Below are 27546 nucleotides of genomic sequence, written 5' to 3'. Positions count from 1 at the left end.
CCTCTGAACTAAAGGTGTAGCCACAGGCACCTGTATGGGTCCCAGCTATACCTGCCTTTTCGTTGGCTTTGTAGAACAATCCATGTTCCAAGCCTATACTGGTATCTGTCCCCCCTCTTCTCCTTCGCTACGTTGACAACTGCATTGGCACTGCTTCCTGCATGCGTGCTGAGAGCTCGTTGACTTCATTAACTTTGCCTTCAACTTTCACCCTGCCCTCAAGTTTACCTGGTCCATTTCCGACACCTCCCTCCTCTTTCCTGATCTTCCTGTCTCTCTTTGGAGACAGCTTATTTACTGATATCTACTCTAAGCCTATGGACTCTCACAGCTACCTGGACTATTCCTCTTCCCACCCTGTCTCTTGCAAAAATGCCATCTCCTTCTCGCAATTCCTCGGTCACCGCCGCATCTGCTCTTGGGATGAGGCTTTTCATTCCAGGACGAAGGAGATGTCTTCGTTTTTTAAAGAAAGAGGCTTTCCTTCCTCCACCATCAACTCTGCTCTCAAACGCATCTCTCCCATTTCACACACATCTGCTCTCACCCCATCCTTCTGCCACCCCACTAGGAATGGGGTTCCCCTTGTCCTCACCTACCACCCCACCAGCCTCCGGGTCCAACATATAATTCTCCGTAACTTCTGCCACCTCCAACAGGATCCCACCACCAAGCACATCTTTCCTCTCTTCCCCCCCCCCCCTCTGCTTTCCGCAGGGATCGTTCCCTACGCGACTCACTTGTTCATTCGGTTCCCCCCATCCCTTCCCACCGATCTCCCTCCTGGCACTTATCCTTGTAAGCGGAACAAGTGCTACACATGCCCTTACGCTTCCTCCCTCACCACCATTCAGGGCCCCAGGCAGTCCTTCCAGGTGAGGCAACACTTCACCTGTGAGTTGGCTGGGGTGATATACTGCATCTGGTGCACCTGGTGTGGCCTTCTATATATTGGCGAGACCCGACGCAGGCTGGGAGACCGTTTTGCTGAACACCTACGCTCTGTCCGCCAGAGAAAGCAAGATCTCGCAGTGTAATTCCACATCCTATTCCCATTCTGATATGTCTATCCACGGCCTCTACTGTCAAGATGAAGCCACACTCAGGTTGGAGGAACAACACCTTGTATTCCGTCTGGATAGCCTCCAACCTGATGTCATGAATATTGACTTCTCTAACTTCCGTTAATGCCCGTCCTCCCCTTCACACCCCATTCCTTATTTATTTATTTTATATATTTTTAAAATTTTGTTCCCCTTTTTTTTCTCTCTTTTCTCCCTTTGTCCCTCTCACTATAATTCCTTGCCTGCTCTCCACCCTCCGGGCTCTCCTCCTCCCCCTTCTCCTTCTCCCCAGGCTTCCTGTCCCATGATCCTCTCTCTTCTCCAGCTCTTAGATCCACCCCTCCCCTCCTGTCTTCTCCTATCATTTCAGATCTCCCCCTCCCCCTCCCACTTTCAAATCTCTTACTATCTCTTCTTTCAGTTAGTCCTGACAAAAGGTCCTGGCCCGAAACGTCAACTGTACCTCTTCCTATAGATGCTGCCTGGCCTGCTGTGTTCACTGGCATTTTTTGTGCGTGTTGCTTGAATTTCTAGCATCTGCAGATTTCCTCGTGTCAATGGAATAGACTTCATCTTTTACAGCCACGTGGCAGAATTGACCCTGATTTCGTCTTGTTATTGTGTTGGTTAAAAGGCTGGTATTTCCTGTTTAATTGTAGTTTGTTCTAGAAACATGATTTCATCTCATTGACACTTAAGGAGTCATGCCCCAAAAAGAAAATGCAATAAAGATTCTAACTTCCAACTTCAGATTGCATAGAAGCTAGTGTTTCTGCTGAAATCAATTTTATGCTGGAGAAATGGCATGATTTTGCTTTTGTGTTGTGGATGAATATTCCATCCAAACCTGAGTTAATGAAAGGGTGAATTAGTTGCAGTTGTTTGATCAGAATTTTATATCGCCTCATCACACTTTCAGTTCAGAATCCTCCGAAAATGTCCTCCAAAAATGTCCTTGTTTCTAAGAGTGCATATTGGTTATCTTATCTATTTTAAGTTACTTTGCAAATCATAGACAAAAACTTCATCTACAAGAGCTCAATAATTTTGTTGTGGTTCTACAGTTAGATGTAGATCAATGTTTGCTTAAAAAATCTTTAATCTCTAATCTTGATAGATTAGGAAATTTTGGCTGCAATATCCTTGACACCAATTTGTCTCAATCAAGAAGAAGGGTGGGGGTGGAGTCTGGACAAGTTTTCCCCTGAATGAAGAGATATCAACCCTGCAGAACATGAATGCAATTGGATTTTGTAGGATGAATTCGACCTTCATTATGATGTCCCTTTAAGTACAGTATTTCAATGTAATTAATTCTTCTAAGCTTTGTCAATTTAATATTTAAAAAGGAAAATTGCTAAATTGATTAGAGCAGTTAAGGTAGAACACTTTAATTCTTGAGGTGTAGCTTTTGGTTATTAATGCTGAAATAAATAAGGATTTTAAAAGTACAGTTGCTTTGTAATTCAAATTTTAATAAGCAGTGGTTGACTGTTGTTCCTTGAGCTGCTGTATCATTAATGAAGACAAGGGTGTGCTGACCTTTGGGCTTGGCTGCACCTTGGAATCTCAAGGTAGTACTTGGTTACATGTATGTACTTGGATAATAAACTTACTTTAAACTTTGGAGTTTCCTGTTTTATAATCATTGTTTATTCCATTAATCCAATATTTTGCCCATTAGTACATTAATTACTCTGCCTACAGAGTTCATTGAAAGATGATTCCAAAGCCATGGCTCTTGAGGTAAGACATTCCTTATCTGTGATAAAATAGCCAATTCCTTAAGGTGGGAAATGCTACCCTGTCAAGCCATCTTAGAATTTTCCTTGGTATTTATTCGTGCAGTTACTCTTCATTCTAAAAGTAATGAATATGCATAAAGGCAACTAACTCTCTCTTCATAGAGCAGCTCCTTTATCACAGGAACTTACTAGTGATGCTTTTGAGAATTGCCTCTAAAGTAGTATATATATCCTTAAATGCACCCAGAGCTATGTGCCTTTCTCCAAATACAACCTGACTAATTCACTGTATAATCAAACAAGACTTCATTTCCTCTCCTTTTATTACAAGACCTTTTTTATTATTTCTTTGCTTTATCTGCATACTTGTTAATTCTTGTGCAAAGAATCCAGATCCCATTTGTAGCTATCTCTGCCGTCTTTTCATTAAAATAATAGCCTGTTTTGTATTACTAAAGTAGAGAACCCCTCATTCCTCCTCAATCTATGCTATGTTTTAACTTGTTTATGTCATTAGGATTACCATCAGCACAGGAGCACCACAGGGATGTGTGCTTAGCCCCTTACTCTACTTGCTTTACACCTATGACTATGGCTGAGTACATCTCCAACACCGGATACAAGTTTGCTGATGATACCACTTGGCCATATCAAAGGAGGTGATGAATCAGCATACAGGATAGAGATTGAAAATTTGGCTGAGTGGTGTAATAATAGCTTCTCACTCAATGTCAGTAAGATCAAGGAACTGATTGTAGACTTTAATTGTGTACAGTTCTGGTCACCGAATTATAGGAAAGATGTCAATAAAATTGAGAGAGTACAGAGGAGGTTTACTAAAATGTTGCCTGGGTTTCATCTCCTAAGTTACAGAGAAAGGTTGAACAAGTTAGGTCTTTATTCTTTGGAGCATAGAAGGTTGAGGGGGGACTTGATAGAGGTGTTTAAAATTATGAAGGGGATTGATAGAGTTGACATGGTTAGACTTTTTCCATTGAGAGTGGGGAAGATTCGAACAAGAGGACATGGGTTGAGAGTTAGAGGACACAAGTTTAGGGGTAACATTAGGGGAAATTTCTTTACTCAGAGTGGAATGAGCTTCCAGCAGAAGTGGTTGAGGCAGGTTCTATGTTGTCATTTAAAGTTAAATTGGATAGATATATGGACAGGAAAGGAATGGAGGGTTATGGGCTGAGTGCAGGTTGGTGGGACTAGGATAGGGTAAGAGTTTGGCACGGACTAGAAGGGCTGAGATGGCCTGTTTCCATGCTGTAATTGTTATATGGTTACTTTAGGAGAGGGAAACTGTAGGTTCATGAGCCAGTACTCATCAGAGGATCAATAACTCCAAATTTCTGGGTGTCACTATCTCAGAGGACCTGTTCTGGACCCATCATATAATTGCGAACAAAGCACAACAGGGCCCCTACTTCCTCAGGAGTTTGTGGAGTTTCAGCATATCGCCAAAAACCTTGGCAAACTTCTATAGTTATGTGCTGGGAAGTGTTGACTGGTTACATTACAGCCTGGTATGGGAGCATCAATGCTTTTGAGCGGAAAATCCTACAAAGGTAGTGGGTTTGGCCCAGTACATCACAGGTAAATCCATCATCAAACATCCTCACTGCCCAGGCTGCGCTCTTGCTTGCTGCTGCCATCAGGTAGAAGGTGCAGGTGTCTCAGGACTCATGCCACCAGGTTCAAGAGCAGTTACTAACCTTCAGCCACCAGGCTCTTGAACACAAAGGGATAACTACACTATGTCTGTTGTTCCCACAACCAGTAGTCTCACTTTAAGGCCTCTTGATCTTGTTATTTTATGTTATTTCATACTGTTTATTTGCTATTTATTTATATTTGCATAGTTTATTTTGATCTTGTTTACAGTTACTGTTGAAAAGATTTTAGAAGTATGCTGGTGGGGAAAAAGAATCTCAGGGTTGTATGTGGTGACATGCGTGAACAGATAATAAATTTTACTTTGAACTTTGAGGATAGATTGTAAATATTTAAGGCTCCATCACTGAACCCTGAGGCACTCTACTAGTTACTTGCCAACCTGAAAAGGATCTGTTATCCCAGCTATTTTCTCTTGGTTGGCATATCCTCTGTCCATGCTGATAGGTTACTCCTAATTCCCGTACTTTTTCAAGCTTAATGCAGCATCTTTTTTGTATGCCTTGTGGAAAATAGAACTTGTACTACTTGTCCCCTCCTACCCACCCTACTTACTATATAAAGAACTAAATTTGTCATTTCACCTAAATAAAACATTTTAAATCAGATTATATAGGCACTGCCATGCTTTTAGAAAATAATAAATCAAATTATGCTTTCCCAATGTTGTGAGATGAGAGGTGTATAACTTCTCCACTTTTCATATACAATGACCAATCAACCTACTAACTAGTAGATCTTTGGACCACGGGAGGAGAGTGGAGCACCCAGAAGAAATCCACATACACACGGGAAGAATGTACAACTTTCTTACAAAAGATGCTGGAACTGAACTCTGAATTCCATTCTGACCTGTAATAGTGTTGCGCTAACTGCTATGTTACCATTGTTCCTATCCTGTGGTTTTTATTCACATGTTGTCATTCGGAATTGTTGGAAAGATTATTCCGATGAGGTAGGAGGTGGAATAGGATGCATGTGAAATCTGACAGGGCTCGTAGGCCAAACCTTCCTACAAAGTGAAACCTGACATGAATGGCTGTGATGCTTCACTCCCAGATGAGCTCAACACCTTTTATGCACTCTTTAAAAGGGAGAGTAAAACTACAGCTATGAGGATCCCTGCAGCATCCAGTAACCCTATGATCTGTGTCTAGGAGGCTGACATCACAATATTTTTCAAGAGGGTGAATCCTCCCATGTGACAGGCCCCAATGCTGTACCTGGTAGGACTCTGAAAACCTGTGCCAACCAACTGGCGGGGACATTTTTAGTCTCTCATTGCTACAGTCAGAAGTTCCTATGTGCTTCAAAAGGGCTACAATTATACCAGTGCCCAAGAGCAGGGTGAGCTGCCTTAATGACTGTCGTCCAGTAGCACTTGTATCTACGGTGATGAAGTGCTTTGAGAAGTTGGTTATTGCTAGAATCAACTCCCCATCTAAACAATGCCCTGGACCTCCTGCAATTTGCCTATCGCCACAATGGATCTACAGTGGATGTGATCTCATTGGCTCTTCATGCAGCCTTGGATCACCTGGACAGTACTAATTCTTGAATCAGGCTGCTGTTTACTGACTAGAGCTCAGTGTTGAATACAATCTTTCCTGCAGTTCTGATCAAAAAAAACCACTCCAAAACCTTGGTCTCTGTACCTCCCTCTGCAACTGGATCCTTGATTCCCTCACTAGAAGACCATAGTCTATGCGGATTGGAAATAACATCTCTACCTCGCTAATAATCAACACTGGCACACCTCAAGGAAATGTGCTTAGTCCACTGCTCTATTCCCTACACCCATAACTGTGTGGCCCGAATGCCATCTATAAATTTGCTAACTACACAGCTATGATTGGCAGAATTTCAGATGATGATGAGATAGATCAGCTGGCTGAGTGGTGTCACAGCAACAACCTGGTACTCAACATTAAGACCAAAGAATTGATTGTGGACTTCAGAAAAGATAAGATAAGGGAACACGCACCAGTCCTCATCAAGAGATCAGAAGTGGAAAGGGTGATCAATTTCAGGTTCCTGGATGTCAGTATCGTTTAAGGATCTATCCTGGGCCCAACATATCGATGCAATTGCAAAGGTGGTGTGACAGCAGGTATATTTCATTAGGAGTTTGAGGAGACTTGGTAGGTCACTGAAGACCCTTGCCAATTTCTACAGATGTACCATGGAGAGCATTCTAACTGGCTGCATCACTCTCTGGTGGGGGTGAGGGTCACTGCACAAGATCAAGTAAGCTGCATAAAGTTGTAATCACAGTCAGCTCCATGGGCACTAGGCTTCCCAGCATTTAGGACATCTTCAAGGAGTGATGCCTCAAAAAGGAGGCATCCATCATTAAGGACCTCCACTACTCAGAAAGTGCCGTCTTCTCATTGCTACCATCAGGGAGGAGGTACAGGAGTCTGAAGGCACATACTCAAACGATTCAGGAATAGCTTCTTCACAACTGCTAACAGATCTCTGAAAGAACATTGAACCCATGAGCACTACCTCACTACTTTATTTCTCATTTTGCACTACTTATTAAATTTTTAATATACAGGTGTATACTTACTGTAATTTATAGTTATTTTGTACTGCATATGCCAGTGATATTAAACCTGATTCTGTCTAAAAATTCAAAAACCGAACTGTCAGCAGTTCAGACATATTCGTCCCCCTTTGCTTCATACTCAGTCAAACCACCTCTTGCAGCGATGACAGCCAGTAGTCTATTTGGATTAATCTCTATTAGCTTTACACAATGTGATTGCCCATTCCTCCTTGAAAAATTGTTCAAGTTATGCTGGGTTATTTGGGGAGCACCTGTGGACAGCAATTTTGAGGTCATGCTGGAGATGTTTGATCGGGTTAAGGTTGGAACACTGGCTAGGCCACTCAAGAACATCAATTTTCTTCATTTGAAACCATTCCATTGTTACTCTGGCAGTGTGCTTTGGGTCATTGTCCTGCTGAAAGACTAACTTCCTCCCTGGTTTTAAGCTTTCTATCAGAGGCCGTCAGGTTTTTATCCAGGATCGCTGTATTTAACAGCATTCACCTTTCCATCAATTCTGAACAGATTTCCAGTCCCTGTTGCTGAAAAGCATCCCCATAGCTGCTTGGGGTGACGTGGCTGATGCAAAGTATTAGATTTACACCACATGTATTGCTTAGTGTTGAGGCCAAAGTGTTCCATTTTAGTCTCAGCTGACCACAAGACATTCTTCCACATCTTTATAGTATCTTCTAAGTGATGCTTTGCAAAGTCTTTACAGGCAAGGGTATACATTTTTTTATATATATATATAGTCAAAATTGCTGCTTGCCACTCTTCCACAAGTACCCTTTTTGTGCAAAGCTTTGGAGATTGGAGCCATGAATTTCATCTCCAGTTGCAGCCATTGACTTCTGCAGCTCACTCGGAGTGACTGTTGGAGTCACAGTAGTCTCTCTGACAAGTTCTATTCATCTTCAGTGACTTAGTTTAGAGGAGCAGCCTAAGCAAGACAGTCTAGCTGTGATTTAAAAAAAAATACACTTGCACTGACCTCAAAGGCAAGAAAGCTCTCCAATCATATGGCTTACCTTTTTTGTATACTTACTCAATAAAAAGATTTAAAAAGAAAAAAGAAAGCTCTCCAATCATACATCAGGCCTGATTATAGAAACAATTTCTGGGGAATTCCTGCAGTGCTGTTTGTGTTATTGGTCTCTGCCATGTACAGATATCGATACACTTGGTCAGGTTACCTTTCCTCCTCCAAGGTTTCTTCACCAGTACCACCTTGCTGAACTACTTTGGCTGCTGTATATAACATCTATCTTTACAACTTTCTCTGTGTTTTTAAATACTTCCCAGTTGTTTAGTGTCGAGTTTTGTTTACTATTGGTTTTATTAAGTTGTATGCAATATTTTGCTGGGTTAATGGTGCTGTAATAGTTGTCTCACAGGTATTTACATTGTAACATTTTTTTTGCATGTTATCGAGACTGGTTTAGTAAGTTTGACTGTTAGTTTATATCCATGATAAAGAGCTTGATTGTACAAGCAGAAATAAATTGTTTTTGATTAAAGAGTAACTGCAATCTTTGTATTAGTGCTAATATTTTTAAGCAATTTGAGGTAATAAGGGGTCAATATAGCACTATGTAAATTGACATGTGTGCCTGATAAAGTAATATATCATGCATCTCGAGTTTGATTTTTTTTTAATGTATACACAGTAATTTGTGGAGTTGCAAATAGGCCTGACCTGTACAGCAGCAGAAGGAAGCGGATGATGGTTACATCTTGGAGGAATGACCAGGCTGTCAGTCCTCCTCTAGCTGTGGCTTCATCAAATAGGAGTTGCGATTTTATTGCTTTTTCTTAAGTTTCCTCTCAGAAGCAGTTCTTAGTAGCAGGAAATCATGTCAAGAACACCTCTCTTTGCTTTTTGCCTTGCTCTCAGTCAGGGTCATTATTGTTGAACTGGTCCATGGTTTGTGTGATCTTGGTGATGCTAGTGCTGAGGAATTTTGGGGTGAGGTTTCTTGCTGGTGTTTCCTCTTCTCCATCCATGTCCTCAGATTCACCCACTTCTGTCAATTCTGGAAGCTCTTTGTTATTAAGGCTTTCACCATGAGAATGCAATAACTCTTCAACATCGGCATCATTAAGCCTGGTTTATACTTCTGTGTCAACGCGTCGCCGTAAGTTCTATGTTGCCGCAAAGCTGATGCGGAACCATACGCGACAGCCTGCGTTGCTGCGACGCGCACCTCTCCCAAAATGTAACTGCGCGTTGCGGCAACGCAAACTCTAAGAACTGTGATTGGTCCACTTGGTAGCATCGCATTTCATCCTACGCTGCAATAGCTTCCCATTGAGCGACTGAAGGGGCAGGGAAGGAATTCTGGCTTCAATGCTTTCCATAAAGCTTTACAGACCTCCAAAATTATGGAGGACACATTTCGCTTTTACGAAAAAAGACGATCGCTGCTTGTTTACCCCGAGAAAGAGTACCATGACCATGAAGCCTTGCGTGGGCAGGTGTGTGCACATACGTGACATGCGCGAATTGCAGAGTGACGCAGACACACCAACGCACAAGTATAAATGCTCACAACGCGCGCAAGTCACTTGTGTAGGTAACGGCGTCCAGTTAACGCAGAAGTATAAATCAGGCTTTAACGTCCTGTAATCCTCCTTCATTGGCCAATTCAATGATGTTTTGGGTGACTGATTCTGCCTGAAAATCTTAGGATGTTGTTACATGCTTCCGGCCAAAACTTTTTCCACACTCCATTCATGCTGCTCTGATATCCTCTGCAACTTTCATGACGTTGTTTTTCCAAAATTGCCTGATGGATTGTTTGTCTTGACCTTTGGTTTCCTCTGCAAGTTGCTTGAATGTGGGACGAATGTGCGACAAATGTAGGCTTTAAAATTCAATATTACTCCTTGATCCATTGGTTGGGGTAATGAAGTGTTCGTTGGAAAGTAAACCACTTCTACAGGAATGCTGGTCCACTGCTTGTCAAGATTGTAGAGTTCATCATTTCAGGAGCTTTGATCTTGTCTGCATCTTTTATAATTGTTCTGATCGTCACTGTAGCCAATTTGAAACGGGCGCCAACATTAATCTGACGCTCACCAGCTTCGAAATGCTGTATCACATGCAGTTTTACATCCATGCTAATACTTTTCCTAGACATCTTAGATGTACTTACCCTCACTGGATGTTGCAGGCTGGGTGAAAAAAATAGAATAAATTGGCAAAAGAGCAAGAACGTTTACATGTGAGGGATGCAGAGCATGTAGTAATACATGATTAGCTGTGAGTGGCTCAGCATATGTAGAGCGCTTTCATGGGCTGATTGAATGTTTACTGTAGTGGTGACTGCTCTTGAGAAGTTTGTTTAGAAGGAATTTTTGTTATTTAAATAATTTTAGTAAAGAATTGAATAACGGCCTTGGAAAGAATCAGATTTGTGTGGGGTCTGAGTATAAAAATGTTGATTTTTAATTATCTAAAACATTTAGAAGGAAAATAGAGGCTGAAAGTGAAGGTTTTTGCACAAGTTGATCTATATTTTGGGTGGTGACAGAGGAAGAGAGGTGGATGAGTTGGGCAATGAGATTTGCTTCTGGTGAGGATTGTAGTAGATGCATTGCTTTGTTAAGGAAGCCTCTTGTTTCATCGTTTGATTTGGTTGTGTCATGCTTCATTGGTTCTTGAATATTAAGTTCTTCAGCACATGATACAAGAGCTTTGACTCTGATTGCAATTTCTGCTTGTTAGAGTGTGCGTCATTATTCATGCTAGTTATATTAGGGAAACCTTTGAAGTTGTTCACCGATTCAGGCTATAACTCTTATCAATAGTCATTCATCATTGTTACTTCACTTTATTCCAAATGGCTGTTGTAGTATTAATTGCATCCTTCATGGTGTACTATTTCCATCTAGCAATCGTTGATGGCGAATTGTTCTGCTTTCTTAATTTTGTGATGCATTGCATGATTCAAAAATGACCAATTCAGTGAGGACTGGACCAGTTCATTCCTGAGGAAGGGTCTCAGCCCAAGACATAGACTGCGTATTCCCCTCCATAGATGCTTCCTGACTTGCTGAGTTTCTCCAGTATTTAGTCTGTGTTACTCAAGATGTCCGGCATCTGTAGAATGCCTTGTGTTTGTATAAATAATAAGCCCTTAATGTGGAAATGACACTTTAGTTCAGTATGTTTGCAGTGTTATGCAGCAAAAGGATCACCCTGTGGTTGCATTTATGATGGACTCTGCATCAGCAATGGTTTCTTGATGACCAGGGTATTGTCAATGGGCCTTATTAGCGGAATGTTTGTTTGACATATTGCTGCTTTGCATATCTGTTGTACTTGCTGCCACTGTTGGCCAAATTTCAGATGGCACCAAGGAGGCGTACAAGGGAGGGAGGGCAAGTGGCACTCAACATCAAGGCCAGGGGATTCTGGACTTCAGGGAAGGCAAATCAGGAGAACACACTAGTCCTTAATGAAGCATCAATGGTGGAAAGGGTAAACTGCTTTAAGTTCCTGCATGTAAACATCTGAAGGGATCTATCCTGAGCCCAACACTGCAATCACGGACAAAGCACATCCTTCATTAGTACTTGAGGAAATTTGGTTTGTCATCAGTGATCATTTTTGTCATTATTGATTTTGTCATGATTCATTTGTCATCAAAGCACATCCGTCATTAGTACTTTGAGGAAATTTGGTTTGTCATCAGTGATTCTAGCAAACTTCTACACATGTATGATGAAGAACATTGTAACTAATTGTATTACAGCCTGGTATGAAGGCTCCAGTACACAGGATAGCAAGAGGCTGTGGACGGTTGTAGCGATGGTGAGGCGAGTTTGGGAAATGAGCTGAGATGGTTGCAGAATCGTTGCGGATGGAGTTCTGATGCTCATACAACTGGCCTGGGTGCAAGGTTGGATTGCTCTGGGCACTGAGCTGATTTGAAGAGCTTGAAAGTGGCTTCGGTCTGGGTGGTGAAATTTGGACCTGGAACGGTTGCTGGACACCATGGCCTATGCCCTGAACTGACTTTGCTTGTTCTCGATGTTCACTCCTTTCACCAGGGCATTGGAGCCTTTCCTTTTTCCATTGTTTGCTCAATTTAAATGCCAGCCCAGATAGATTAAGAAGACAGGGGTGTAGGTATCCGAGGTGAGAGCTGATTTCACACACTCTCCGTGATGGTCGCTCCTCTCTATGATGCTGAGGCTATGAAGACTGCCCCGGCTGCTATACTGTCTGCTAATTTGATGAACTGATAAGAGTGGCTTTGGGCCTACTCCTGGGTTCAGATTTGGGGACCTAATTTGGGTTCAGAGTGTTGTCGTTTGCTTCAATTGTTTGCATGATTAGTGCTATTTTTCCTTTCTTTTTTGTCTTAATTGGGTTCTTTAGGGTTTCTTGCTTTGTGGCTACCTACTAGCAAACAAATCTCAAGTTTGCATAATTTTTACATTCTTTGATAAATGTGCTTTAAATCTTTGAAATACTATATATTGCTGTGAGTTGGTATACCAAGTTATTGTAAATATTATGGAAATCAGTAAGCTTTGAATTTGCTGTTGGATTATAGTGAAGTGAATTAGATCTATACATCACTATTGAACAAAACTTTCCTCGCCTTTTTTTGTAAAATGAATAGTGGTTTAGTTAACTTTAAATTAGGAAGGAATAGCTCTTGGAATAAATTTGGAATAAAGACTCAAGCTGGAATTGAGTAACTTTTTTCTAGCTGTTCCTCTGCAGTCCTTGCTTTTATGTCATAGATTGTCGGTTCAAAGTATTTTGACCTGGGCTACTGATTTTGATCATGTGTATATGGTTAAATGGGGACTACACATTTTCAAAATTGTTGGGTTTAGAAATGAACCTTTTAAATTATTTGAAAGCTTTTAGTAGAGCAACGTTTAATAAGTCATTGCTTAACCGAGTATTGTGCTAATAAATTATTCTTTAGTTCAGTTGTAGAAAGAGATGATAGAAAGTGTCACATTGTTTAAGTTGCCTTTAAATGATGCATATCATATAATTTGTTATAATAGTTTTTAACTGTGGTTTCCCTACAGATGGTAATGGAATTCTCTGACAATATGTTGAACCTTGATGGTCACCAGATCAATGGTGCGCAATTGAAACAATTTGTTCAGGTAAGGAGACACTGTATTAAGATACTGGTGCAGACTTGTGTACTCATTGAAATGTTGACAACAGACTGTTGTCAACAGACAACACAGTAGCCTGTATTTAAACTGTTGGATCCCACAGCTACTATTAGCCCAAGTAACTGGTGTTGTATTTCATCAATCAATTTAGCTAGTCTCCTATCTCCATTTATACTCCATTTATAAACATCAAATACAACTTGTTCTGTTTTATAGCTGTAATTCTTCCCAGCCATCACATGAAAGTACATTAACTTTTTGTAAGAAAGGTAGTATTACTGAAATAAAACGAAGTTGGAAACACTCAGCAGGTCAAGCAGTATTGGTGGAAAAGGCATATTAATTTTTCATATTGGAGACCAAATTTTTAAGAGGGGTCTCTGACTAGAAGCATTAATGTTATTTCTCTTTCCACAGATGCTATCTGACCTGAGCATTTCTACTGTTTTCAGTTCTTTGAAAAATAAGGTAGCACTGAGAAGTGAATTGTTAAGAATGCAGTTGTGTAATAGCCTTTTGTATGTATTGGCTTTTATATTAGAAATCCAGTGTGTATTCAAGGTTAAATGCTGCTGTTGAGTCTTGTAACATGACCAACATCTTGCTTAGGACTTCAGGCTCACTATTTGAGTGTAAAGTGATCCGGATGGTTAGATTGATTAATGGCAGTGTGGTAGTAAAGCTGCTTCATTCCCAGTTATTAAATGAAGACAAAAAACCGTTTTTAAAAACGTTGCATGAACTTGATGTTGACACTTTGCTAAAAATATACAACCATGATTCGTAGATTGTAAGTACTTATTTTGATCATTGTTCACTTGAAAATCAGAACAAGAAAAATAGGTCCTTGTTGGCTTTCAGGCAGGCTTTCTGCTGGGATTTTCCAGATGGAGTCAAACATGTGACTTTGGTCTCTTGTGTCCACGGGAGATAAAAGACTTGATTTCTGAAAAGTTTAGGAGATGAACAAAATGGACACTAATTTATTTGCCAATACCATTAGATTGTTATACTTCAAATTACCCATGATGAAATTGCAAGATTATGTCCCATCTATTATGAATGCACCACAGGAATCTTCAAACATGATACTAGATTTCCTTTTGTCCTATTTTATAGATTTCAGTGGGCTGGATTGTACTGATATAATTAAAGTTTCTTGGAGATTTTTGCTTGTTGCATAGTGCACTATGGTGTGGAAATACGGAATGTATTGGTAGCATTTCAGATCATTCATTGCACTTCTGGACCCATTATTGAATCCAATAACTTTTCATAACTCTGGAGGTGTTAGCAAGCCTTCGCGTTTGACCCTTTAGCTTTATGCTAATTATGGTCAGCAAATCCAGCCCTTCACCGCTCTTGACTGGGATCACTGACTGTAATTAAAATTATAACTTTAGCTGAGTTTTATTGAGTTCGCTCTAGTTGCAGTTCATTCAATGTATTTTAAATGCTGTTAATTTTTTGATTACTCAACTTGATTTCAACTGCTGTGAGACATATTAAAAACTGCAAAATAAGGTATGAATTGTCACCCATGGGTAAAGGTGGTGTTAGGGTTGCAGCATGGTCATCACTGGTATGCTGTTCTGCTTGTGGAGTAGCTGCTTATCTCTGGTCTCCATGATGGAAGCTACTACAAAAGCTGAGGTGAGTGTAGGCAGGTTATTAGATGGAGCACACTGTGGGTCATTGCCTCATTCACATGGCACTTCTCTGTTTTTAAACATCAGCAAACTGTATCTTCATAAACGTGTGTATGTGTATATATGAGAAAAATATGTAGTTTCAAAGGAAAGCTTTTGTTACTGGTGATTCCGAGTAGCCTGAATGGATGGTTTGTTCTGTGTGTATGACTGATACGTTGATAAACTCCTGGAGCAAGGGCATGTCTTTATAATATAAGAATTTTTGTTTTAGAAATTAGTTTTTTGCCTTTTGAAGTTGCAGCTAAAATGAAACAATTTTGTTTTAGCAACATGGTATGCTCAAGCAGCAAGACCTTAATATTGCTATGATGGTAACGTCCCGTGAAGTCTTCAATGCACTTTCTCAGCTTGTTCCATGTGTTGGATGTCGACGCAGTGTGGAGCGTCTTTTCTCCCAGCTAGTAGAATCTGGAAATCCAGCCTTGGAGCCGCTTTCAGTGGGTCCCACAGGAGTTCTTTCAGTAACTCGTGCTTGCATGACAGATGCAAAAAAATTGTATACATTATTTTATGTTCATGGGTAAGTGAATACTTATAAATTTTTATCCATGCTTATTTTACTAAATGATAAATTGCTTCCTGTAGTATTACATTGATATTTAAAATTTTACTATTGAATGAAGTCTATTTTGTTGGTGAATTATCAGAAGTAACTTGTTTTGCATTTCTACTGGGAGTTGGGACAGTATTACTCATATTGGGTAATATTTTGAAGAGAATCATTGAATCAGGTGGGTTTCAACCACCTTGATGGAAGCATCATGTGTGCTACATCTTTTTGTTAAAAACTAAAGCTCTTGGGAAGAAATGATAAGACCAGTTAACAAATCAAATTGATTTGTTCCTATAAACCTGGGGGGGGGGGGCGGATCCTGTGACCCTGTAAGGCTCCGTGACATTAAAAAAAAGGATGGGAACCCCTGCTTTAAGCCCACAGCTTTTCTGCATGAATTGAAATAAAAAGTGATAACTTGTTCTTCCCCTAAACACACATTAAATAATTGTTTTGATCTTTTAATTGGGTCCCCAAGTTCTGCCTTGTGGTGAAATCTATTGGTGGTGAACCTGATCATTAGGCCATGTAAAAACGGTTTAAAACTATATTCCTATTCATATCCAGTATAGTCTGATAGATTTGGCATCAAATTTGTCGCAACAATGTTCATTTAAATGAAAGCTTTTGACTGCCAATTCTATTAAATTAATTTTTCTCAGGGGTTTAACAGTTTCATTATTGATTGAATGTGGCTGATGAAAATAAAATGCACTTTAGCTGTGTTATCATTAGGCCTCGAAAGAAAAGAGATTTGAAGACTGACTTTCAATCTTCTAGTGTTGATTGAAAAGAGTGTTTTGTTACTCTAGTGCTTATATTTGTCTTCATATGAGCAATTGATTGACTATATGCTAGGCCCTCCACATTTAAGGACAAAATTTCATTAGCCCTTTCAACTGAGTGGTAGTCAAGCACAAAGGCTGGAGCTGGAATTTGAAATGGAGTACAATGGATTCTAGTTAATTGGGACACTGGGACCAGTACATTTGGCCCAATTAAACTGCTGCTTCAATTAGCCGGTTTCCTGGAAATTTTTTTTAAAAAAAGACAAATTGAGTTTAAAAATTATGTACTTAAATAAAATACAGAGCAACTTAGAATACTAGAAATTATACTACAGTACCATAAAACTGTATTAGTTCGAAATAGTTATTGATGGAAGAATTCATCCAGTGCACAATGAACAAAATCAGCGCAGACACCAAGAGCAGAAAATGAACGCCTTCGTACAGTGTCAGTGATGATTGCATCTTCCAAATCTTCATTTTCATTGTAACTTTAAAGGTGATTGTCGATACCTATAAATTCTTCATAGTTCCTAACTTGTTGATGTATTGAAATGGCTTTTTCTGGCATTTCCCAGTGTGAATGCTTGAAACCGCTGGGAGCAAATCAGTTTGGAATTGTCTTAGCAGTTATTTCTTGCCTACTGTCTGTGACAAAAATCACTGCTTTTTGATCATAATACATGCAACTGATGCTATTTAAAAACTGTTCGCTCTAAGCACATTGTAGTCCTAACAGCAGCACAAATGCACTTAACTGACAGTTACAAACTATTCAGCCAGTCTCCTGTCCAAATTAAGCTGTGTAGTGTCCCAAATAAACAAAGGAAATCCAGGCAATTTTCTCAGTTTTTGTTCTTTAAGAGTTATCCCAAATAAGTGGCTGTCCCAATTAGCCAGTGGCCCAATTAACCAGAATCCACTGTATTGTGTATTATTTGTATTATTCTACACTACCTTTTATACAGAATGTGATTTGAATGGCTTTGTGGAATGTTCAGAATTTGTCAATTAATTTCAGTGTCATTTCTGAATAATTTTGTCTAGGTCCAAGCTAAATGAGACGATTGATGCAATTCCTAAAAGTAAAAAGAACAAAAGATGTCAATTACACTCATTAGACACACACAAGCCAAAACCTTTGGGGTAAGTAATAGCTACAGGATGTGTGTACTACAGTACCATACAGAATCAGGTTTAATATCACCAGCATATGTTGTGACTTTGTAACAGCAGTATAATGCAATATAATAATAGAGGAAAAAAACTATATTAAATACTTAAAAAAGCTAAAATAATTTTAAAAAAAGCTAAAATAATTTTTAAAAAAGCAATGGAATTTTCCTTTATCAATTTTTGATAGAAAATTCAGTCCAGGTTAAAGAAATTTCCTTCCTGGATGATGAGATTTAAATGCAATCTTTTGGGGGAAAACGGACCTTTTGGTGAAAAAGCTATGGGATATTTTTAATAAGTTGATTACTAGATTTTTTTTCAGATGTAGGACATTTTTGGATGCAAATTTCTTTCTGAAATAGAGTTGAGTATAATATTCCTCACTTCATTTTTAAAAATATCTAATGGCTAATATGGATTTGCCTTTGTAAGATTCTAATGTAAATAAGATCTTTTGGGATAGCATCAACAAGGTCAAAGGAATATTGATACCTGAAAAGGAGTATTTCAGGTATGTTGAAGTTTGGGATGAATAGTCGTGCCACATCTTGATGAGTGTTGTAGAATGATCAGATCTTTGCTTTTATAAATGTTGTTATTAAATGCTATGCTTCACATTTAGATTTTTGGCTAACACCTCAATTAAGCTGTTGGCAGTACAGAGTTTTAGACTCTTCCTTCAGTTAGTCCTGACGAAGGGTCTCGGCCTGAAACGTCGACTGCACCTCTTCCTACAGATGCTGCCTGGCCTGCTGCGTTCACCAGCAACTTTGATGTGTGTTGCCAGAGTTTTAGATGTTGCTGTAAAATGTTATTGTTTTTTCATACTTAGCTGACACTCAATTATGATTTTCTCTGCATGTTACCTTTGACTTTACTGATTAGGTGGATCAGCATGAGATAAATAGTTCTCTTTTTTTTTACTTCTGTTACCTTGTGAATGGAGAAATTTTGTCTGTGCTCCATTTTTGCTCATTTAGAATATACTGCAACATTTTGAGCTCCAGTGTTTTTCCTCCACTGTTTGTCCTAATGTTGATGAAATCGATGCTTGGGACACTAGCAGCCAAAAGATAGTATTAGTTGTTGTGACATAATTTTTACATCTGCATTTGCTATAGGGCAAGTTGCTTGTGGTAAATATCTGATAGATATCAGGATAAGTGTCTTGGGAATCTCTCTACCCACTTTGATAGCTTAAATCCTCAAGTTTTGCCCAATTATTCACTCTGACCTTGGAATGGATGAAGAGATGGGTTGATCTCTTGAAACCGAGCTTCAAATTGATGTACTTCCTGATCAGTTAAAACTTGTCTTTCGCTTTTGCCAAGTTTGGTATTGTTCTGTGTGAGTTATATGTTCTGATAGTAGTTGGTGAAAGATTAATTGTTTCTTTAAAAATTCTGGAAGGATAAAACTCCAACTTGAGAGCTTTTATTAAGACTAAGCTTTCTATCCAGTAGACTGGTTTGAACACTGATTGGAATTTGTAGAGATGTTGGCAGTTTTGGAATTGTTTCTAAAAGGAATTACTTGAAAGAAAATAATGGTACAATTTTTGTATTTAGTGCTAGAGGAGTAACATCAATTGACAAAATAGAGAAGGGCTTGGAGACATTTAAGAGCATCAAAATCTTCCTGTTTGAAAGATGACATGTTTAAATGCTCTTTGCTGTTATGCTAGGTTCTTGGCCTTTGCCATTGTGGAGCTTTGTATATATGAGTATATATGTGTCCTTTAGAAAAACTAAAGTGAGTAAATCATGGAATGTTACATTCAGCCTAATGCCTTGCGTTTGTTTATGACAATAATGACATGAGCTAATCTGTTTATATTCTAATTGATACAATTGATGCTGTCTTCCTGGTTTGTTAAAAATATATTTTTAAAATTCATTGCTCTTGCATAAAATTATGCCAAAATTACCACCTTATACAATACTTAAGAATTGTTCATGTTTCTTCATTGATAATATAAAGAGCCTGACTCAGTAACTAAAGGACCTCATTCGTGCATGTTCAATTCTGTACGTTCTCAACAGATTTGGAGCATGTTATTCCATTTCTGAAAACTAGTCTTAATCCCTGACTTGATCTGCACCTCTGCAATAAATTTTTGTTTTGTGAAATAAATTTGCTTGCTGTTTGCAGAGCCCATGATAATCTTCATGTCTACAGTTGTTTGTAATAGCACCATCAAGTGGTCAAGTTTGTGAACTAAAGTTATTGAGATGAAAGAAACCTTTAACAATAAGAACTTCAAACTTCAATTTATATTGTTTTCTAGATGTTCATTAATAATCTGAAGTTGGCTTTTATTTAACATCTTGCTATACTTGAAGCCCAAGTGGAATACATTGAACGGTGCTTGGCTGGCCTGTCTTCAGATATTGGGCTGATGCAGCTCAGGTGTACCCAAGTATTCAACAGTCATTCTTGTATGCCTTTTCAAAACAAGACTGCCAATTTCAGAATAGGAAATTGAAGTAGTACACCGACACCTTCAATGCCATAACTTTGTTTTGGAACACGAGCACCATTAATATCTATTATTTGAAGTCTGAAATATGCATTTCAGAATGTAATAAGTTGTGGCATTTGGTATCTGTAATATACAATGTACATCGTTATAGGTGAAGGGTAGAAAGATGTATGCATAAATGATCCTGAGCCTGTTAACTCTTCTGTAAATTACAGTGAAGGGAACAGTGGCAGTGGAAACGCAGAGAGAGCACTAGGGTCAGATAAGAAAAGTATTGGAGACAGCAAGAAAGAAGTCAGATGTAGCATCCTTTTTCACTTTGGACCTTTTCAGCCACCACACAGGTAACAGGGAGATGAACTTAGGTAGTTTATTTGAGGTGCATAGAACTCTTATGAATCTTAATTTATTGTCAGTACTTTAAACTAAATTTATAAAAGCATCACAGTGTACAAATGCATTGTTAATAGCTGCTGCTGAATATTGATATCTATCTTGGACTTGATAGTTATGCAGTTAAAAATGACTTGAAAATGTGCAAAAACTTGGTGGCAAACAAAAGTTAGTAATGAAAATGCCAAAAATCTGGTTTAAAAGAAATGCAAACACGAGGAAATCTGCAGATGCTGGAATTTCAAGCACCACACATAAAAATTGCTGGTGAACGCAGCAGGCCAGTCAGCATCTGTAGGATTCCTATAGCCTGCTACGTTCACCAGCAATTTTTATGTGTGTTTAAAAAAAAAAAAATCATTCTTTTTCCTTCGCCCGGTAACCCTTAATCCCATTTACCAATCAAATGGAACTCAGAAAACACTGGAAACATTGAGGTCAAGGAACCAAAACAGTTGATGTTTCGGGTCAAAGATTGTCCTTAGAGCTGAAACATTTAAAAATAAGTAATGGGTTGATAACAGTTTCCGATTAGGGTGATATAATACCAATTCCTGTTCAACTAAAAACTTGCTATACTTTGCATAAGAATAGGTGAGGGGAAGGGGAATGCAAGATGATTTGTTCCCAAGCATTGGTAGTGTTTTTAAAAGTTATAAGTTAAACTGCTCAATTCATAGGTTAAAATAAGTGCAGTAGAATTGAAAGTGACTGTGATACTTCTAGGGATATTCAAAACATATGTTTTGGAACCGCAAGAGCCTGGTTTGTTTGTATTCCAGCTAGGTATGCTTGCTGGTTTGTGACTCATTGACTCTAGTTCACCCGTTCCAACCAATGAAGGTAGAGATTTGGTTTTGGGTGTATAGTTTCAGCCATGATGGTAGCTGTCTGATTTTTTTTGCCAATGAAGTCATGAAGAACATTGGTGGACCTTTAAAGTAAAGGGATATCCCACCTTAACTGGTTTAAGACCATATATTAGAGTGGTTTTCATTTTGTTCCAATCATGACTGTTTTTTGCTTTCTCCCTGTAATCCTTAATCCCACTTGCCAATCAAAAGCCCATCAATATCTGCCCTAAATCCACCTTATGACTTGGTTTCTACAGCCTTCTGTAGTAACAAATTCTACAAGTCACCACCATCTGGCTGAAGAATTTCAAAATTTCAGTTCCTTTTCTATGAGGCTATGTTCTTGGATCCTAGACTCCTACTAATGGAAACATTATCTCCATGTCCACATTAACTGACCTTTTCAGTATCCAGCAGGTTTCAGTAAAATTCCCCTCATTCTTCTAAACCCCATCAAGGCCCAGGGACATTAGATGTTCTTCCTGTTAAGCTTTCATTTCTGGGATTGTTTGAACCTCTTATGGACTCCAGGGCCAGTACACCTGTCCTTGTGTACTGGCCCAGAGTTGCTCTTATCCCTAATGGGCTCTGACCACACTTCCTTATCCATGATTTTATATGCTCGTGAAATGAATGCTAATGTTCCACTTGCCTTTGCTACCAGTGACTCAGCATTCAAGTTAACATTGAGGGAATCCTGAACTACTTGCCCTTTGTGGACCTCGGCAATTCCTTTGCATATCTGATTTCTGTATTCTCTCCCTAGTTAGAAATTAATCTACATCTTCTTGCTACCCCACATTTTCCTTTGTATTCCATCTGACCTTTGATCATTATACCCAAACCTTGCAGGCTCCCTGCCTCTGCAACACTACTTCTTCCTCCAGCTATCTTGGTATCATCTGCAAACTTGGTCACAGTGCCATTAGTTCATTAATTTAAATCATTAAAGTTAAGGTACCAAAACTGGAATTCCACTAGTTATGGATAGCCATCCCAGAAAGGAACTTTTATCCACACCTTCAGACTGTTAGTACTGTGCCCTAATTACCATTGTTTAGCAACCCTGTGTGCAACACTTTGAGAGCCTTCTGAAAATCCAAATAAATAACATCCACCAACTCTCCTTTGTCGAAACTGCTTGTTACCTCAGTTTTAAGAGATTTTCTGGGGGAGGTTTCCCTTTGTCCATTTGGTATCTCGCAGTGGGATTGCAGTTGCTTAGAAGTGATCAATACAGGTCCACAATCCCTTATCTGAAATCCTTGGGGCCAGTTGCTTTTCGGAATTAAGAATTTTTCGGATTTCAGAACCCCCCTCCCCCCCATACCAAAAAACATGTATGCTCAAGTCCCTTATTTAACCTGTCTCAGTGTGGTGAACTTTAGGACCCAGAGGTGCACCAAACCTACGCACATCCTCCTGTATACTTCGAATCATCTCCAGGTTACTTATAATACCTAATACAATGTAAATGCTATGTAAATAGTTGTTAAACTGTATTTAGGGAATAATGACAAGAAAAATTTTTATTTCCAACAAAAGTATTCAATAAAACATAAAAATACACATCTTCAAATGAACCGAATCAAACACATGGTAAATGACTTATTGGAATAGATGTAGAACATCACTGTCACTATAAAACTTCAGTAACTTGTCTTTCTGTTTATTGAAATCATATACAGTGGTAGTTCCAACACTTTTCTTTAGTAAGACGCCGCACAGACACACCACGATCAGGCTTCTGCAATAACTCTACTTTCTGTGTTACTGATAATGATAGATGCTTCCTTCTTTTTCTCATTGTTACCTATAGTGGTATCTGCAGCTCTTTTTGACATTTTCACAGTGAAATTAAACACAAAGTCAACAGTGAACAGAAAATATCAGCGAGCAGCAAATACACGTGTAACCAGTACGAGCGCTGAGCCACAACTAACGTCTGGCAGCCTCTGCTAGTGCTGCCACGTCACACCTGAGTGACGTCAACTGTTGGTGGGGAAAAAAAAGTTCGGTTTTTGGAGCTTTCTGGATTTCAGAATTTCGGATAAAGGAATGTGCACCTGTATTTTTCTTTAGTCGGCACTTTTAAAGACAAGCCATAATAATTAAATGTTGCTCTATTGGAAATGCACAGAATAGATACTGGGGCTGTAGTTTGTAAGTTTCCAGTACAATGTAGCATGCAATTGCTTAATGTATATTGTACTATTTACCAACACATGTTATTGATTTTGGTTTATTATGGTTATGTGTACCTAGGTACAGCACAAAAATTGTCTTTCATTCTGCTCGTTCAGATCAATTCATTACACAGTACTATGGGGAAGGACAAGGTAGAAATAGAAGGCAGAATAAAGTGTAAAAGCTACAGAGTGCAGTGCCGGTAGACAAAGTTCAAGATCATAAGGTAGTTTGAGGTCAAGAGTCCATCTGATCATACAAGAGCTCTGTTCAAGAGTGATACCAGCAGAATGAAGCTGGTCAGACTTTTGCATCTGCTGCCTGATGAATGAGGGGAGAATATCTTGTGTGGGGGCATCTTTGATTATGCTGGCAGTGAGAAATATGGCCAGACTCCATAGAGTGTGAGGTGGTTCCCCTGATGTGCTGAGCTGTGTCCACATATTTGCGTCTTGCGATCACATGCTGTGTAGTTGCCATACCAAGCCCATATGAATCCAAGCACTGCTTTTGATCTGTGCTTCGATTTTAAAAATTGGTTAAGGGTCGACAGAGACGTACCAATATAGTGCTAATTTATTGAACTTTAATTTAGGCAGTTTAGAAAGCCTGCAACAATCTTTATTGGCACGTCAAGAATGTCAGGGAATTGTTAGTTTGAACATCCTTAAGTATAGTACCAGATTAAGTAGTGCTGATCTAGTATTGGTGATAGTAACACAATGTACTTCCATTGTGGAAGAAAATAGCACATATGATAGTGGGAGTAAAACTTTGCAAATTTATTCTATAGCATTAAGAAAAATGTTGATTCATTAAATAATTTAGATTTGTAGAACCATAGTGACAAAGTGGGTGTGTTGTCTGCCTGTTTTTGAACTCTTCACCTATGCCTACTTTAATTTGTTAAATATCTTCCATCAGGTTTACAGTTTTGAATAAGCTTTATCTTAATGCAGAAATCAGTTCAGTATTGGCTCCCTGCCTATTGATCTTCAGCACAGCTTATTACATTGTGCAGATTATTGAAGAAAAAGAAAGCTGGGGAAATGTTGCAATTCTATTTGAATTCTATAAGTAATTAGATTGTCTTGTGCTCTGATATAGGAATGAAATAAATGACCAGAGAGCTTGTTGATGTTGTGGCCATGCAACAGTATAGTGTCCATTTAAAATTTTTTGTATATTGTATTAAATAATAATCATCAACTGAGTAAGCACATTATTGGAATAAAATAGCTACAATAATCTATCTGTTCGCCTCCTTTTGGGCTGCTTCAATGAATATTTTGTACCCAAATTCAAGAATGGAATATATTTGAAATTGCTCCATCTTTAAAAATAAAACTGCAAAAATATTAAAACTTAGATCTCTCTGAATCTCAAAACACAATACATAAGTAAAACTATGTGACCAATTATGACCAGCCTGTTCCACAGGTTGAAGGACGGAAATTAGTAATGTTACTTGGTTATTAATGATTGGATCACTAATGATCATCTATTTCTTTTGAAGATGTGAATTATACTGTGATTGTAGCTTCAACTATGTATGTAGAATGTCTTCTTCCCAGATCCAAAACAAGAGGGCATAGGTTTGAGGCAAGAAGGGAAAGATTTAAAGGGGACCTGAGCAGCAGATGTTTTCCACACAGGGTAGGTAGTACGCGAAAGGAGGTGGTGGAGGCATGTGTGAATACAACATTTAAAAGACACTTACCCAGATGCATGGATGGAAAATCTTTGGGTGGATAAGGACAAAATGCAGGTAAATGGGATTAACATTGATGGGCAACTTGGTTGGTGGGAACATTTTGGGCCCAAAGCCTAGTTTCTTTGCTATATAACTTTCAATCTGTGACTGTTTGGGATTATCTACTTTTTGCTGAAAAAGGAACATTACAAATTGAAATAATTCAGAAAATGTGTAGCTCAGGAGGTTGATGGTTTGGTTGAATTGTTCTGATCTTGGCAATTTACTTGCAAATGTTTTGTCACCATACCAAGAGATGCCATCAGCGCACTGCTGTTAATTGTGGTCTGTCCTCTGAATGCTTGACTTTCATATTCCACTCAATCAGCTGATTGGCAATCATATCAGAAACTCAATTGAGTTGTGGGGAGGCAATCTCATTGCTGATTTGTTGTGTAGCGAGAGGGGCACAGATTTGACTGGGAATCGGTGAAAGTCATGACGCAAGCAAACACGACATGCAAGAGAATCTTAGAAGCATGGTTTTCTGTGAACAATTCTGAACAAACATGTAGGTCCCAATCCTATTTATGAGCCAATACAAGCAAAATTCTAGACCACCATGCATGAAGTCCGCCACACAGCCAATTGGCGATGAGATTTACTTCCCACATCACAATTGAGTTTCTGAAATGGCAACCAGTCAGCTGATTAAGTATATAAAGGTCAAACAATCAGAAGACACACCACAATTAACAATGCACTGATGCCCTCCTCTTATGGTGACGAAAAGTTTGCAAATAATTTGCCAAGATGTGAGAACAACCAAACCCAATATTAGAAAGTTTTATTTATACAAAATTATACAACCCAGAGTAGCTACTTTGTATTGTAGTGTTCAAAGTTGATCTCTGGTGAAGATTATCAGTTATTTTGATGTATTTCTATACAAGATTGTTGTGGAAGAAATATTCTTATATGGTCTTTCTCCTGATCTCTGCCTCTTTAATGTGACACTTTAAGGAAATCTTATATAATGTCTGTATTCTGAACTCACAACTACCATTGTAACAGTCAAATGAAATGGTCGAACTTTTAATTAATCCCAGTGTCTTCACGCAGTGTAAATTTGTAAGGAGTATCTGCCACCTAAATCCAAATATATGCCGAAAGTTATCGAAGTGATTTTAGCTAGCAGAAAGCTCTAGAATACTTGCTTGGAGACCTTGTCTTCTCACTTCACCATTAAGTTGGCATGCTCCTGCTATTGTTGGTGTAACCTTTTATGGTGTATTTTTATTTTTTATCCACTTAATGTCCAGTATGTTTAAAACTGTTGTAAAATTTCTGAAAACCTGCGTCCTTGATCTTTTAATGTATATTTATGATATTTTAATATTTTCTTCTTGTCAGTCTTGGATCAGTGGCGCGCCCATCTGCATCAGAAGATCATGCATTTAGCTCCAACCACATGGAAGTACCTAATCCAAACTTGACCAATATCAGTAAAACAATGAAACAAAATATTGTTTGATGTTGTAAATATTCATGGCAGCTATAGCATCTTTGTTGGGGAAGAAAGTTAATGAAACATTCTATTCGCAACTCATAAGAATCAGGTTCTCCATTGATGCTGAATGTTTTCAGAATTTTTTTTTTGATCCTCTGAAGCACATTATCTGGTAATTCATCTTTGCTGTTAATAGGGCCTTGTATTGCAAAGGAATACTCCTCTATGTAATTGGCTCTGAACTATGGAACATCCTAAAGATGTGAAAAATCACTATAAACACTACTCGACCTTCTCATCCTTTCTGCTAACCATTTTTTTCCCTGAATTTTTTTAAAGACTGACTAATCCTTCCTTGGAACTTGTACTATTTTTTTTAGTCTTCCTAATGTAATTAATGACATACTGGCAGAGCTAAGCAACCAATGGTCAATATATTGTTTAATAAAAATTGGCAAGTTTCTATAATTTTAGCTTTGTATTTAAATCTTATGCCGTGTGGTGAAACATCAGAGAAAACAAGCTGCCAAATGAGCAATTACTAGTGCTCTTAATTGTCTAGCTCTTTGTATCATATTGTATATTAAAATGTTTCGATTTTCTCTTGTTTAATGGTGTATTGTATAAATAAAAACATGTGGCACTTGTGCATGTGGGGATTTGGTGGTATTGACATTATACAGAGTCTGAGAAAACATTAATCCAAATAGAAAGCTTGAATCGCTACTTCATTATATTATTGGTGTGTATTTTAACTGGTCCAAGTGCTTTGTGCAAATTAGAATACTGTTTGTGAAAAATCACATTATCCCTTTGTTTTTGTTAACAGAGGCTGCTGGATGGATGTGTGGGAGCTGATGTCGCAGGAATGTAGGGATGAAGTAGTATTAATAGATTCCAGTTGTCTTTTGGAAACGTTAGAGACTTATCTACGAAAACACAGGTTTGTAGTAAGTCATGGATGCTGTAATGTTGGTGCATAAACATAGAAACATAGAAAAT

The 27546-nt window shown here is 38.7% G+C and overlaps 1 protein-coding gene across 2 annotated transcripts in view; it reads left to right on the top strand.

The window, feature by feature from the left end:
- Positions 1 to 27546, top strand: part of ggnbp2 (gametogenetin binding protein 2) — a 48924-nt gene that overhangs the window by 9517 nt on the left and 11861 nt on the right. For both annotated transcript variants that reach the window (XM_063031864.1, XM_063031863.1), the window contains exons 2-5: positions 13101 to 13181; positions 15175 to 15428; positions 17297 to 17395; positions 27374 to 27487. In XM_063031864.1, the coding sequence (XP_062887934.1) occupies positions 13101 to 13181; positions 15175 to 15428; positions 17297 to 17395; positions 27374 to 27487 (548 nt within the window). The remainder of the gene's footprint in view (positions 1 to 13100; positions 13182 to 15174; positions 15429 to 17296; positions 17396 to 27373; positions 27488 to 27546) is intronic.

The sequence above is a fragment of the Mobula hypostoma genome, chromosome 23, assembly GCF_963921235.1.
Source record: "Mobula hypostoma chromosome 23, sMobHyp1.1, whole genome shotgun sequence".
Classification (NCBI taxonomy): Eukaryota; Metazoa; Chordata; class Chondrichthyes; order Myliobatiformes; family Myliobatidae; genus Mobula; species Mobula hypostoma.
This window is presented reverse-complemented; position numbering and strand designations above follow the sequence as displayed.